Source organism: Myotis lucifugus, unplaced genomic scaffold (assembly GCF_000147115.1).
Source record: "Myotis lucifugus unplaced genomic scaffold, Myoluc2.0 scaffold_18, whole genome shotgun sequence".
NCBI classification, from domain to species: domain Eukaryota; kingdom Metazoa; phylum Chordata; class Mammalia; order Chiroptera; family Vespertilionidae; genus Myotis; species Myotis lucifugus.
In genome coordinates this window covers 1856667-1869606 of record NW_005871066.1, presented here as the reverse complement: position 1 = coordinate 1869606, position 12940 = coordinate 1856667, and the positions used below count along the sequence as shown (strand labels likewise).

At 49.7% G+C, this 12940-nt stretch overlaps 1 protein-coding gene across 1 annotated transcript in view; it reads right to left on the bottom strand.

Annotated features, from left to right (window-relative positions):
- Window positions 1-12940, bottom strand: part of ELMO1 (engulfment and cell motility 1) — a 315463-nt gene that overhangs the window by 165290 nt on the left and 137233 nt on the right. Inside the window, exon 15 of the mRNA XM_006085322.3 lies at window positions 3278-3386. Coding sequence (XP_006085384.1) covers window positions 3278-3386 — 109 coding nt within the window. The remainder of the gene's footprint in view (window positions 1-3277; window positions 3387-12940) is intronic.

The window sequence follows — 12940 nt, the reverse complement described above, 5'->3', positions numbered from 1 at the left end:
GTATATATATATATATATATATATATATATATATATATATGAAATGACTTATAATACTTTCTGAAGTGGAAGCCTCTGGGATCAGGGACCATATCTCGTTCACCTTTTCACTGGCGTGTCTATCACAGTCCCTGGCACATGATAAGTAGGTGATAGATTTTTATGAACAAATGAACGAATCATTTGTCGTCTTAGATGAAGGGAACCTGCTCTGCATATGTGAGGGCCTCGCTGTCCAAGCTCAGCTTCGCTGCAGAGACCAGACCTGGCCAGGTGCTGAGCGACCTGTGGCAGAATGTTGACAGCCATCCTTCTAGCAGAAGGTGGGGTTCAGAATAACCTACAGTGCAAGGGCAGCGTCTGGGGTACCCACAGAGCTCCCTGAGATATCTACCTGCATCCCCACTCTAATATCTCAGGAGCTGGCTTGACTACCAGGTTCTCCCAGGTCCAGGAGGGCTGCTCTGTACCCACCCTAATGCCCAACTCCTAAACCCGAGCTGACATTCACTGTCTGCGCAGACTTTGCCACCACATTGCCCACCAGCAGACCTCAGTGATCCACATTGACCCTGTCCTCACACTGCCTGGAATTTGATCTTTTCCAAGTTAGTCCCCTTGGGTTGAATATTATCTGTTCCCAGGGTACGCTTTCAACTCCTATGACTGCAATTCCAGCCACTGAGGTTACCTACGAACAAGCCAAGATGAACAAAATGCTAGTCCTGTGCTGCTTAGGATGGAGACATTCTGAGAAAGGTGTCCACAGGCCATTTTGTCACTGAGACTACCACAGGGTGCACTTCCGCACACCTGGATGGTACAGCCCACTATGCACCTTGCTGCACGGTTCAGCCTCGTGCTCCCAGCTACCAGGTTGGATAGCATGTTCCTGCACAACCCAACGTGAGATCAGATCAAGCACAAGAGGAAATGATGCCGTCCAGAGACTCGGTAAGCAAGATGCATGCGGCAGATGACGGCTCAGCACAACATGCTATCGAGTATATGCAGTAAGTACTCTATGCTATTGGTATAAAGTGTGGGGGTAAGAGCACCGTGAGGTCTGTGAGTACGTCAGCCAAGGACATGAGGTGGGAAGTGGCAGAGGCAGAACCCAGCTGCCCATTCTTCCTGACAGTCCCCTTGTCCTCCACCGTCTCTGTTCTGTGTGAACTTGCAGCAGTAGAGACATATGTCTGTTGGGCAGAGAAGAGCAGGCAGCTGGGAATGGCAGTCACAGTGCAGAAGGGCAGCCCTTCTGCAGCCACTAGGATGAGAGCTGAGAGCCAAAGCAGGCCCGGAGGGAGGACAGGAAAGGGGAGGGGCAGGAAAGGACAACATGGGCACCAACTGGGACTCAAGAGCATGATGGGTAGAGCATGCTGGGTAGAGCATGACGGGTAGAGCATGAGGGGTAGAGCATGAGGGGTAGAGCATGACAGGTAGAGCATGAGGGGAAGAGCATGATGGGTAGAGCATGATAGGTAGAGCATGATGGGTAGAACATGATAGAGCATGATGGGTAGAGCATGAGGGGTAGAGCATGATGGGTAGAGCATGACAAGTAGAGCATGAGGGGTAGAGCATGATGGGTTGAGCATGATGGGTTGAGCATGATGGGTTGAGCATGACGGGTAGAGCATGACAAGTAGAGCATGATTGGTAGAGCATGATGGGGAGAGCATTATGGGTAGAGCTTGAGAAGTAGAGCATGATGGGTAGACCATGACGGGTAGAGCATGATGGGTAGAGCATGAGAGGTAGAGCATGACAAGTAGAGCATGATGGGTAGAGCATGACAGGCAGAGCAGGACGGGGAGAGCTTGGGGGGTAGAGCATGACGGTCTCCAATTTCGCAAGGTCTTAGTTTGCAGTACTCTTTAGCCAGTGATTTTCGACAGTTTTCCCATGAAGGTGAGATTAACATGAAATAGTCACAGTTGTCAGACGAGGGAATTCAGTAGGATCGGCTTGATTCAGGACCTTGACCCCTCAGCTGAACCCCCAGTGAGCCACGCAGCAGACAGAAATCTCAGCTAGAGAGTCTGAGGAGGAGCAGGAAGAGAGTCACATCCAGGCCAGGTGAGCCGACATGTTACATCAGCAAGCAGAGACCCGCGCAGACTGACGCAGAACTCTCCCAGGCCCGGCTGCTCCCGTCACGGAGAAATGCCCGGACTGGGGCTCATCAGTAAGGAACTTCACGGCTGCTCCCTCAGTGTCAGTTCCCACCCACCCGGGAAGGAAGCGTGACTGCTGGGCTTAGTCAAACAGGCTCAACTTCTTAGTTTTTTCCTGCTAAGTCCTGAATGTTCTAGTTGACTTTAGCCATACTGTAGTCAGCTCTACACTGCAAATAAAACATAGCCCCCTTCCAATTTCATCGCCGACTTCTTCCCATTCATCATGTCAGCTCTCAAGCAGGTGACGGAATCTTTATGCTTCCACCGTAACACCAAACACCCAGCATTCCTCTGGTGCCAGCAGTGTTCCCTGGCGCCCACTTTATTAAGCGCAGGGGAAGATTTATGTGCGTGTCAGCTCCGTCAGTGGTGGAGGGGATGGGAGGCGGACACCTTACGGAGGCTCAATATTGATGATAATTGTCAGCCAGGTTCCATCCGACTCTCTTTCACAGGTTAAAGCCGAATGATGCCAATAGGCAAAAGGGAAGACAATGATCATGCCCTTTTTTTGTAGGTGTCCTCTCTTAAACTGTGCAATGGAAGTAAGAAATGAGCAAGAAGCATATCTCCAACCAGACGTTTCATGAGCTGCTACCCATTTTCTCCAGTAATTCCTTCTTTCTTAGAGAAGGCATTTTAAACAAGTGGGATACTGGCAGCAAGAGATTTCATTAAGGCTCTCAATTTTTTCCATTATAGAGAAAAACTATTGCAAAGGAAAGGAAAGAAAGTGATCTACTGGTAGGCTAGAAACTGGATTTTTTTTAAAAAGCAATTCATAGGTCTTTTTCCTAACCGAGTATTAAATTCAAGGCTGTTTTAATACATACTCATTTTTATAAAATTTGAAATTCAGTCACGGTACCTGCCACTTTCGCATTCTTACAGGTTTTAACCACATTTGTTCCCAGAGCAGACACGCAGAGATACCTATGCTGTGGATGTGAGCCAAAGGAAGTTCGGTGCATGCGACCCCAGGGAAGAGCTGGCAGCACTTGGGGAGTTCTTTGTGGGGGTCAGGGCACGACCCTGGAAGCTGCTCTCTGCCCAGCGTCATCCCCGCCAGGGCGGGCAACAAGGGTACTTACGCAGCTCGCCCACTTTCAGGATCTCACACAGCATCTTGGTCAGCTCGATGCTACTGCGGCCGAAGGGACACTCATGCTTGTCTTCTCGGCTGCTGTTCTCAAGCACAATCTGTAAGCAGGAAGGGACGGGTCACAGAGGGCAGGGCTGCGCCGGAGCAGAGAAACAGCCACCCCAGCTCACCAAGCCAGGCGCTCAGGGCCAGGGTCCAACTGTCCTCTCAGTGTATTCTCAGCACATACCGTGGCACCTAAACCCACCCATTTCCCTCATCTCCCACAGCCTCTGAGACCCTGGGAGAGGAGGCTTTATTTGCTGGTTGTCACTTACAGAGACGCCTATGGAGAGAATTGTTGCTGTTAATTTTCACCTGAGGATATTTTTTCCATTTTTTTTTTAGTAAGAGTGGAAGGGTGGGTGGGAGGAAGAGAGAGAGGAACATCAATGTGAGAGACACATCAATTGGTTGCTTCATGCACATGCCCTGACCAGGGCCGGGCACTGAACCTGCAACATAGGTAGGTGTCCTTGTCCGGGAATCGAACCCCCAACCCTTTGGTGCACAGGCTGACGCTCTCACCACGGAGCCACCAAGCGAGTTTTGCAAAATAGTACATTAGAGAATGTCTTTACTTGAGTGATGATATAACTCCCCTTGTCATTCTCAGACTCGGAGGCTAATCATGAGGTTTAGACAAGTGAGTGGTGCCCTGACTGGTTTGGAAAAGGGGAACCCGTGGGGAGAGTGCACTGAGTATCACCAGGAGCACAGCCTTTACTGTCCTTGGGAGTTACAATACAAAGTCTTTCTTGCAGTCTGTTTAGGAAGCATTGGTTCTGGGATGGTGTATCTCTGAAGAAACTGCAGGTAAACTCCATCCAAACCCCTTCTCCCGCCGACCTGGGAAGGACACGGTGGGGCCCTGGAAAGTCTAGTTCCTCCTCACGGTCGGTCTCTCCTGCACAATCTTCCTGAACAGAATCCTCTCTGGTTCTAGCCAGGAATTCCAGCTCAGGAAGCAGGAGGCAGAACAATTAAATTCCCACCCATGGGGAGTCTTTACTTCTCTTTTACAAATCGTGTCTCGGAGACACAGGCATCCAGGAGCCAATCTGAACCTCCTGATGAGGGGCCATGAACGGAGAAACAGAGCCAGAAGACAGAACATAAAGACAGGAGACAGGTGGTCTCCAGCCAGCTCCCAGCCAGGACCTTCCCCTGCACTTCACATTAACATCTGATTAACATTTCATGAGCATATCAATATTTAATGAGGCTGCAATCTGCATACACTGTAGGTAGAATTACTGCAGCCAATAAATGCTCTGGAAACATTTCTAAGGCACAGTTTATTAGCCCGCACTAAATTAAGGAGTAATTTAAGTAATCAATATGTAAATCAGCCTGGAGAAGCCCTGCTCTTTACTCTTTAACACGCCATCCATCTTATCGTATTAACCCACCACTGAAGGAAAAGCAGGCCCTCCTCCCAGACCAGGGGTGGGCAAACTTTTTGACTCGAGGGCCACAATGGGTTCTTAAACTGGACCGGAGGGAGTGTTTGTGTGAACTAATATAAATTCAAAGTAAACATCATTACATAAAAGGGTACGGTCTTTTTTTTTTTTTAGTTTTATTCATTTCAAACGGGCCGGATCCGGCCTGCGGGCCGTAGTGTGCCCACGGCTGTCCCAGACTGATTTCCTTAGACACAGACTTTTAAAGGTGCCTGTGTAGGTTTGCAGGTCAACACCCTTGCAGAAATGTTTCAGAAAAGGCTGTGATGATGAGTGTTAGTAATTAGATGTTACTATAATGAGAAACAATTCTTAAACTGGACGGTAGCTTCTTTACAAATTTAAAGCATTGCTATATCGATATTCAATTCCAACATTCTGGTATTAACTGTGTTGGCCTAAAACAGTTTGAAAAGCCCCATTTAGAAATATCAGGGCCTATTTTTCATCTTTATTTTTCCCTCCCTCTTCAGTTCTAAGAGCAAACGCACTGGGACAGACACCATGATAGATGGGGCATTAAAACCTGCTGTGACGACTCACCCTAGAACACGTCTCACACCTAAGGAAGCCGTAACTGTCGCGTGTTTTATAGAATACAACATGGGTATTGGTGCAATATCAAGTACCACACGTTTTATACAACACTACAGTTTACAGGGTACATATACATAGATCTACCCACTGATCCCCGGTAAGTCTGCATGATTGATAGGCAGGTATTTATTATCCTATTAAAAATGCCAAAGCGAGAGGAAGAGGTGAGGTGCTTGGGCCTTGAGTAGCCTTGGCTGCATGGAATGCAATTTCTGAGATCTTCCATTTCCAAATCTCTTCCCGCCCTGTCATAGCTTACAATCGCCTTCACATATAGGCTGCCATAAACTCCATGGATTTCATTTGCAAGAGACTAACAGAACCTTGATTCATGTCCTCAACCTCACTGAAAGGAGTCCATAAATCCAGGCCCTCCTGGACAAAGGTCCCAGGGTCTCCCTTATCTCATTTATCCCTGAAGATGAGTGACGCTCTCTCAGGTCAGTGACCGGGGCTGTGCGAACCGTCCCCACCAGTTTTAGTTCCATAAATGTTGACTGAGTTCCCAGTGGCCCAGATCACGAACCTGTGTGACCACTAAATGCTGAGTACCAGGCTGGCCACACTCGAGCCCACTCCTTCTCTGCCCCCTGGGCCACCTGCTCTCTCAGTCTTGGCATCCTGTCACGGGCCTGATCCAGCCTGTTGTCATGGACACACTTCCCTCCCCTGCAGCAGGGTGCTCCCTGTTGGGAGCAAGTCCAGTCCTTCCTGTTTCGCTGTAGCCAGGCCTGGAGTGAGCCCTCACCTAGGAGGCTTCCTGTTCATGCTGCTTTGACTCTGGGGGTCACATGAAGCACTGTGGTCTCCTCACGGCCACCAAGGACCGTGTATAAACTGGTGCTGTGGTTACACTATCTTAAACATTATAAAGTGTCCCCCTAATTGTTCCAGTCCCCACCTGGCACCATTCACAGCTAATGCAATATTAGTGACTATCCCTGTGCTGTCCTGTACATCCCCATGACAGTTCTGTGACTGCCAACCTGCACTTCTCAATCCCTTCACCTTTCCCAGCCAGCTCCCCACCTGGCTCCCCTCTGCAGCCATCAGTCTGCTCTCTGTATCTGTGAGTCTGCTTCTGTTTTGTTTGTTCATTTGTTTTGTTCTTTAGATTCCACATATAAGTGAAATCACATATATGATTGTCTAACCATGAGTCTGTGCGCTCCTGAACCCCAAACAAAATAATATTGGAAGTAAACTGTAAGGGAAAAATAACCAGGCCAGTGTGGCTCAATGGTTGAGCATTGACCTATGAACCAGGAGGTCATGGTTGGATTCCCGGTCAGGGCACATGCCTGGGTTGTGGGTTCGATCCCAAGGGATGAACAAAGAGGGCGAGAAAGAAACATCAATGCTGAAAACAACTGGTCTACTATTGCTATCCTGACCACATGACCTCTTGCTCCAGGTGCTGCCATCTGCTTTACCGAGATATTCATATGGCAGTGGTCGGCAAACTGCGGCTCGGCAAACCACGGCTTGCGAGCCACATGTGGCTCTTTGGCCCCTTCAGTGTGGCTCTTCCACAAAATACCAGCTCTTCCGAAGTTTCAATCGCACTGTATGTGCTCACCTGCACGTGGTATTTTGTGGAAGAGCCACACTGAAGTGGCCAAAGAGCTGCGGTTTGCTGACCACGATGACATATGGCTCTAGGAGCAGCTGTGGGGAAACACCCCCCACAGAAAACAAAACTGGCTGCCACAGAGAGGACTAACCTTGCTCTCTGACAGACAGCACTCAGGGGGAGTGAACATTATTCCTGCGTAGTCAGGTCCAACCAGGGTCTCTTTAGACGAGTGATTGTCTAACTTGAATGGGCACCAACATCCGAACCATCTGGAGGGTAAACAGAGTGCTGGGCTGTTCCCCAAGCTCTTGTTCAGCAGGTGCAGGGAGGAACCTAAAAAAATATGCAAGCAAGCCCCAGCTGGTTTGGCTCAGTGGAGAGAGCATCGGCCTGCGGACTGAAGGGTCCCGGGTCCGATTCCGGTCAAGGGCACATGCCTGGGTTGCAGACTCAATCCCCAGTACGGGGCATGCAGGAGGCAGCCGATCAATGATTCTCTCTCATCATTGACATTTCTATCTCTCTCTCCCCCCCCCTTCCTCTCTGAAATCAATAAAAACATATTTAAAAAAATATGCAAGCAAACCAAGCCATACATTCTTCTGAGGCACAGGGTGGCCGAGGGAGGGAGGGAGTGTTAGCAAAGCACTGCTGAGCACACTGAGCAATTATTTTGAGAATTCTCTTCTACAAAGAAACGAGCCCCACTGCACACCTTCCCTGAGCCCTAACTGGCCACTTAGCGGGAGGCGGCTGTCCCTGGCATATCCGGGCCTCAGGCCTCGGCAGGGCCGTGGCACCCAGCTGCTGAGATGTGCCGGACACAGAGCAGAGTGTGCCAAGCGCTGTTTCCGAGGACAAAAGCACAAAGCACCCCGGGAAACAGAGGAACAGAACGAACAAGCGGTCCTATTGGTAAAAACACAAAGTACTGGTAGGAAGCACACACCGAGATAAGTAAAAACCCAGACAAATAAGAAGAATGGTATAAACCCGGCTAATGAGGTGAAATCCTTCCAGAATAAAATCAGGCAGTTGCACAGACAGAGGCATAATAAAAGCCATAAATATCAAATGGCAAGGAATCGACTGGGTAATGGTGTAGTAATTAAAGCCTGGAGGTTCATAATAGACGGAGAATTGAACATTAATCAACCGAAAAGAAACAGTGCCTGCGCTTTGATAAAGTGCAAGGAGTGCGCGGCTGTGGGAGACACACCCAGCAACCCCTCCGCACTGTGCTGCCAAGCCCTCCCCGGGGGACGCAGCTGGTGGCAGAGAAGGGAAGGGTGATGCCAGCAGGGATGACGTGTCTGTGCCTGCACTGGGACCCTGACGTCACTGCATCCGAGACACCGGCCAGCAGGCTCCTCTCTATGCCAGGATGTGTGTACCTGGGCCCAAGGATGGTAAGATCTTGTCTATTTAAATATATTTTTTATTGATTTCAGAGAGGAAGGGGGAGGGAGAGAGATGGAAACATTAATGATGAGAGAGAATCATCGGTCGGCTGCCTCCTGCACGCCCCTTACTGGGGATCAAGCCCACAACCTGGGCTTGTGCTCTGACCAGGAATTAGATTATGACCTCCTGGTTCATAGGTCAACACTCAACCAGTGAGCCACGCCCGCTGGGCACGTCTTGTTTATATAAAGCAGTGGTTCTCTAACTTGAGCTTGCATTAGAATCATCTGAAAACTTATTAAAACCCAGATCGCTGGGCCCCGCCCCCAGAGTTATGGTTCAGTGTTTGGGGTGGACCCACGAGCCTGCATACTCTCAGGAAATGTGGGCGCTGCTAGCTCGGGCCCACACTTTTCAAAACAACGATGGCAAGTTATGCCATGTCTACACTCCCAGCAAACCTTCCGGTTTCAAAGGCGTGGAAAGCAATGAGAGGAGGTGGAAGACGAGATGAATCTGATTTTGGTATTTTATTTTTTCTGTGACTAATAAAAAATATCAGTAAGAGTTAAAATTCATAGAGAGAGAATTCAGATTGGAGTTGCCCAGGGCTGAGGTTTGGGGGTTTGGGAGCAACTGCTGACAGGTGTGGGTTTTCTTTGGGGTTGATGCTAATTATGAGGTCTTGGAACTCAATGGAGGCGGTGTTTGCACGACACTGTGCATGTATCCCCTGTCGCCGAATAGTGCCCTGTGACATGGTTAAGTGGATCTGACCTCACATGACACTAGAGGGAATGCACCCGGAGTGATGACCAGGTGCAAACTCTCAAGTGTCCCAGTCGTCTGGTCCTCACAGACCATCAAGGCAGGACACCTGACGGCGAGGACTCTGCCTTGGAGTTGAGCCGCGGGCCTGCTGTCTAGCAGTTAAGATGTGCGGGGCCAGCACCCCGAGTGCAGGACAAACCCCACGACCTCCATGCTGGGGTCTGATCTGCTTCGTGGGAGGCATGGAAGGCTCCTATTCCCAAGCCAGGGCGCAGGACTGACCAGGTGGGGGTGCTAGAGGTGAAGGTTCAGAAACGGCCCAGGATGCTAGTCCTGTAGGTCACCCAAGCACAGCCACTGAGGGAGGGACGGTGCCCGAAGGTGGCCAGGCTCCACTGCGTCCTGCTGAGGTGCCAGCCACTTGCACACCCTTGCATCTGTGTGTGAAAGCTCATTACTTTCATTTTATATTTTGTTAATCCTCATTCTTTTCCACTGATTTTTTTAAGAGTAGAAGGGAGGGAGTAAGGGAGGGAGAGAGAGAGAGAGAAACTTCAATATGAGAGAGAGACATTGATTGGTTGCCTCCTCCACACACCCTGACAGGGGCCAGGCATCGAACCTACAACCCAGGTACGTGCCCTTGACTGGGATCGAACCCGTGAACTTTTGGTGAGCAGGCTGACACTCTACCCATTGAGCCACACCAGACAGGGCAAAGCTTCTTATTTTGCAGCTATATTCTACGCTTGGTCTTCTCAAACATAAAGCAACCACAGATCTCCACCCAGCGCCGGGGGGGGGGTGCGGGGCGCGGAGAGGGGACAGCCTGGTTCCTGTCTTTCTAAGCAGCACCCAGGAGGTGCTGACACTGCTGGGCCAGGGACCACACCATGAAAGGCAAGGAAGTCTACTCCCTCATCTCTACTGTTAAAACCCGAGCCCCACTCTCTTCCACCCCCTGGGATCTAGTCATTGCAAGTCGTTTCTTTAAACATTTACTATGCTGAGTACCTTGCCAGATGCTAAAAATACACACATGAACAGAATACCACCTTCGGGGGCTTGCAATCCACTGGGAAGACATGAGGGATGGCACTTGCAAGGTGGACATCTTTCCTTGCTGCACGCTCCCAGGAAGGTGGGCGCTGCTAGCATTCCCCTTCTACCTACTCGGTGTTGTCTGCACGTTTTCAAGGACAGGTCTCTCTCTGCGAGAAGATGCATGTGAGAGGCAATGCGGAGGCAGTACGCTTCCTCCAGGGGGGAGCCTCGGAGGGGAGACACTGATTCTGGGTTCTCTCCCCAGGGGCCTGTCAACATCGCACCCAGAGGTGCACAGGCCAAGGAGGCGCCTGGGAAAGGGATCGTGATGATCAGAGAAGCCCCTCCGCATCCTGGGGAAGCGTCGCCATAAATCTCCAGATGGCAGGGCGGGACTCTGACTCACAATGCTGGGCTGCAGAATACAGATGCCTCTGTCCCCTCCGAGGAGCGCCAGGCGCCGGGATGCTGGCGCTGTCTGGCAGTCGCTGTCGGATGAAAAATGAGGCCTGACATCTCTCAAGCCTCATTCCTCACTGGGAACTCGTCACCACCGTCGCAACAGTTACTGCCGTCTTAGAGCCAAGTCACGCTCTGCATAGATTGGGACGTGTTTGGATGGAACTCGCTTTACTAACAAACACCTTCCAGGAGGGCGAGTGATACAACAAACGCCTAAGAAAGACCACACCTTGTCCGCCCACTTCGCTCAGATCCTACACTCCCTCTGGTTTGAAGGGAGCAAAGGGGAGGAGGGAGGATGCTTCCCATCCTCTTCCGGACAATGTCAGTCAACATTCTCCAATCCCATGACTTCTGATACACATATTAAATGAGCTCCAGTGGGCAAGTTACTTACTGAAACCTAATTAAGAAACTAAGCCACACTTGCATTTAATGGCATGTGGGAATGAAATTTTTCATCGATAAACCTAGCCTTTTAGAAGAACTTCATCTCATTCCATCTCATTCTCTCTAAGCGTCTGGGTCTGGGCTACGGCTGCCAAAGAAGAGATCTCCTCCGTGGACAGTGTCTGCAGGGCTATGTCCACGGGGGGCTCTTTGTGGAAACTGCTTCCCTGACACCCCTCTAGCCCCCCGCCCCTCCTGCACTGGTCTGCATGTCCCCTCCCCTGACCCAAGCCAGGGCACTTTCTCCAGAACACCGCATGCAGTCCCTTCCTCTACAGGAACACAGCCCGTCTGTGACTTTCTTACAGCGCTTCTCCCGTTCCGCCCCGCACTGTGGGGCCCCAGGCTGCCAGGCTCGCAGCTGACCTGCCCCCTCTGCCAAAATAACTCCCTAAACCGTGTCTTCTCAGTCACTTGCTGATACAGACTCATATGTACTCCTGTAACATACACAGGTTCCCATGGCTGCTGTAACAGACTTGGTGTAAGGCTAACACCATGGGCTCATCAGTCCTGAACAGTGGCCATTCTGATGGTCGAACCAGCTCACTGACAGGCAGAGTTCTGCCAAGTCAGGTTCCAGTTTTGATCCTCAGACACAAATCACTTATGACTAAGGAGGACCTCGGAGGGAAAGAGGGGAGTGACACTGAGCAAGGATTCAATGCATTAAATAGTTAACAAATAATTTAGACAGTGAGGACAAACGTCAAAGAGAGACATAGTCCCGGCTCAAAAATGTCATGTTTGAGAGAGATAATGATCAAATAATAATAATAATAATAATAATAATGCAAATTGAGTGAGTGCATAAGGAAGCAAAACCAAGGAAATAAACAAGAAAACAAAAAAGGAGCCAGAGGATGAAGTCCTAAAGAATGCGTGGGAATGAAGGGGGCGATGGGGCAGGGATGCAGAGAGACTGAGCCAGGGAACTGCATGTGCAAAGGTCCTGTGGTAAAGGAGCACGACCTTCAAGAACTGAAATGCCAGCATGCTGGCTTCCCTGCCTTAGGGATTGCACGTTTGTAAATAGGTATGAATGGCACAGATCAAGGTCATGAATTCCAACAGCCTCCAAGTATATGGACCCTTGTACAGAATAACATTGATAAACCAGCCAGAGAGAAGTTAGTTACAAGGGTTGTTATATTTGTTACTAGTAGTGTTTCAGTTGCTTTATAAAACACAAGAAGAGTAGTCTCTATTACTTATGACTTATGCTAAACTTTGGAATCTTGGGTTTTACCAACCCAGGGAAAAAGTTGATAAAATTAAGGTCAAGGTAAAAATAAAATTACCTGACAGTGTCAAACACTCCTGGGCACACCAGGTGTATTGAACAGCTCCTAAGGGGAAAGCTATTTTTGCCGAATACGATGGGACCATTGGGAACACTGCCACCTACATTTTATTACACCCATACAAAATGCCTTCCGATTTGGTGGGCAGTTTGCTCACACTGGCTGGACTCTGGTCACATGAATACAATTTAAAACCAAAAGTCAGCAGTGATTCACCCATGGCTCAGCATATCGGGGACAAAGTCATCTGGGGCACCCCAAGACAGCTGCTAACTGGGCTTCCATTCCAGGATGGACCAACCACCCGAAGGACAGCTGCAGCCAGGGAGGTCGTAGCACAGTGGTTCTCAACCTTCTGGCCCTTTAAATACTGTTCCTCATGTTGTGACCCAACCATAAAATTATTTTTGTTGCTACTCCATAACTGTAATGTTGCTACTGTTATGAATCGTCATGTAAATATCTGATATGCAGGATGGTCTTAGGCGACCCCTGTGAAAGGGTCCTTCGACTGCCAAAGGGGTCTCGACCCACAGGTT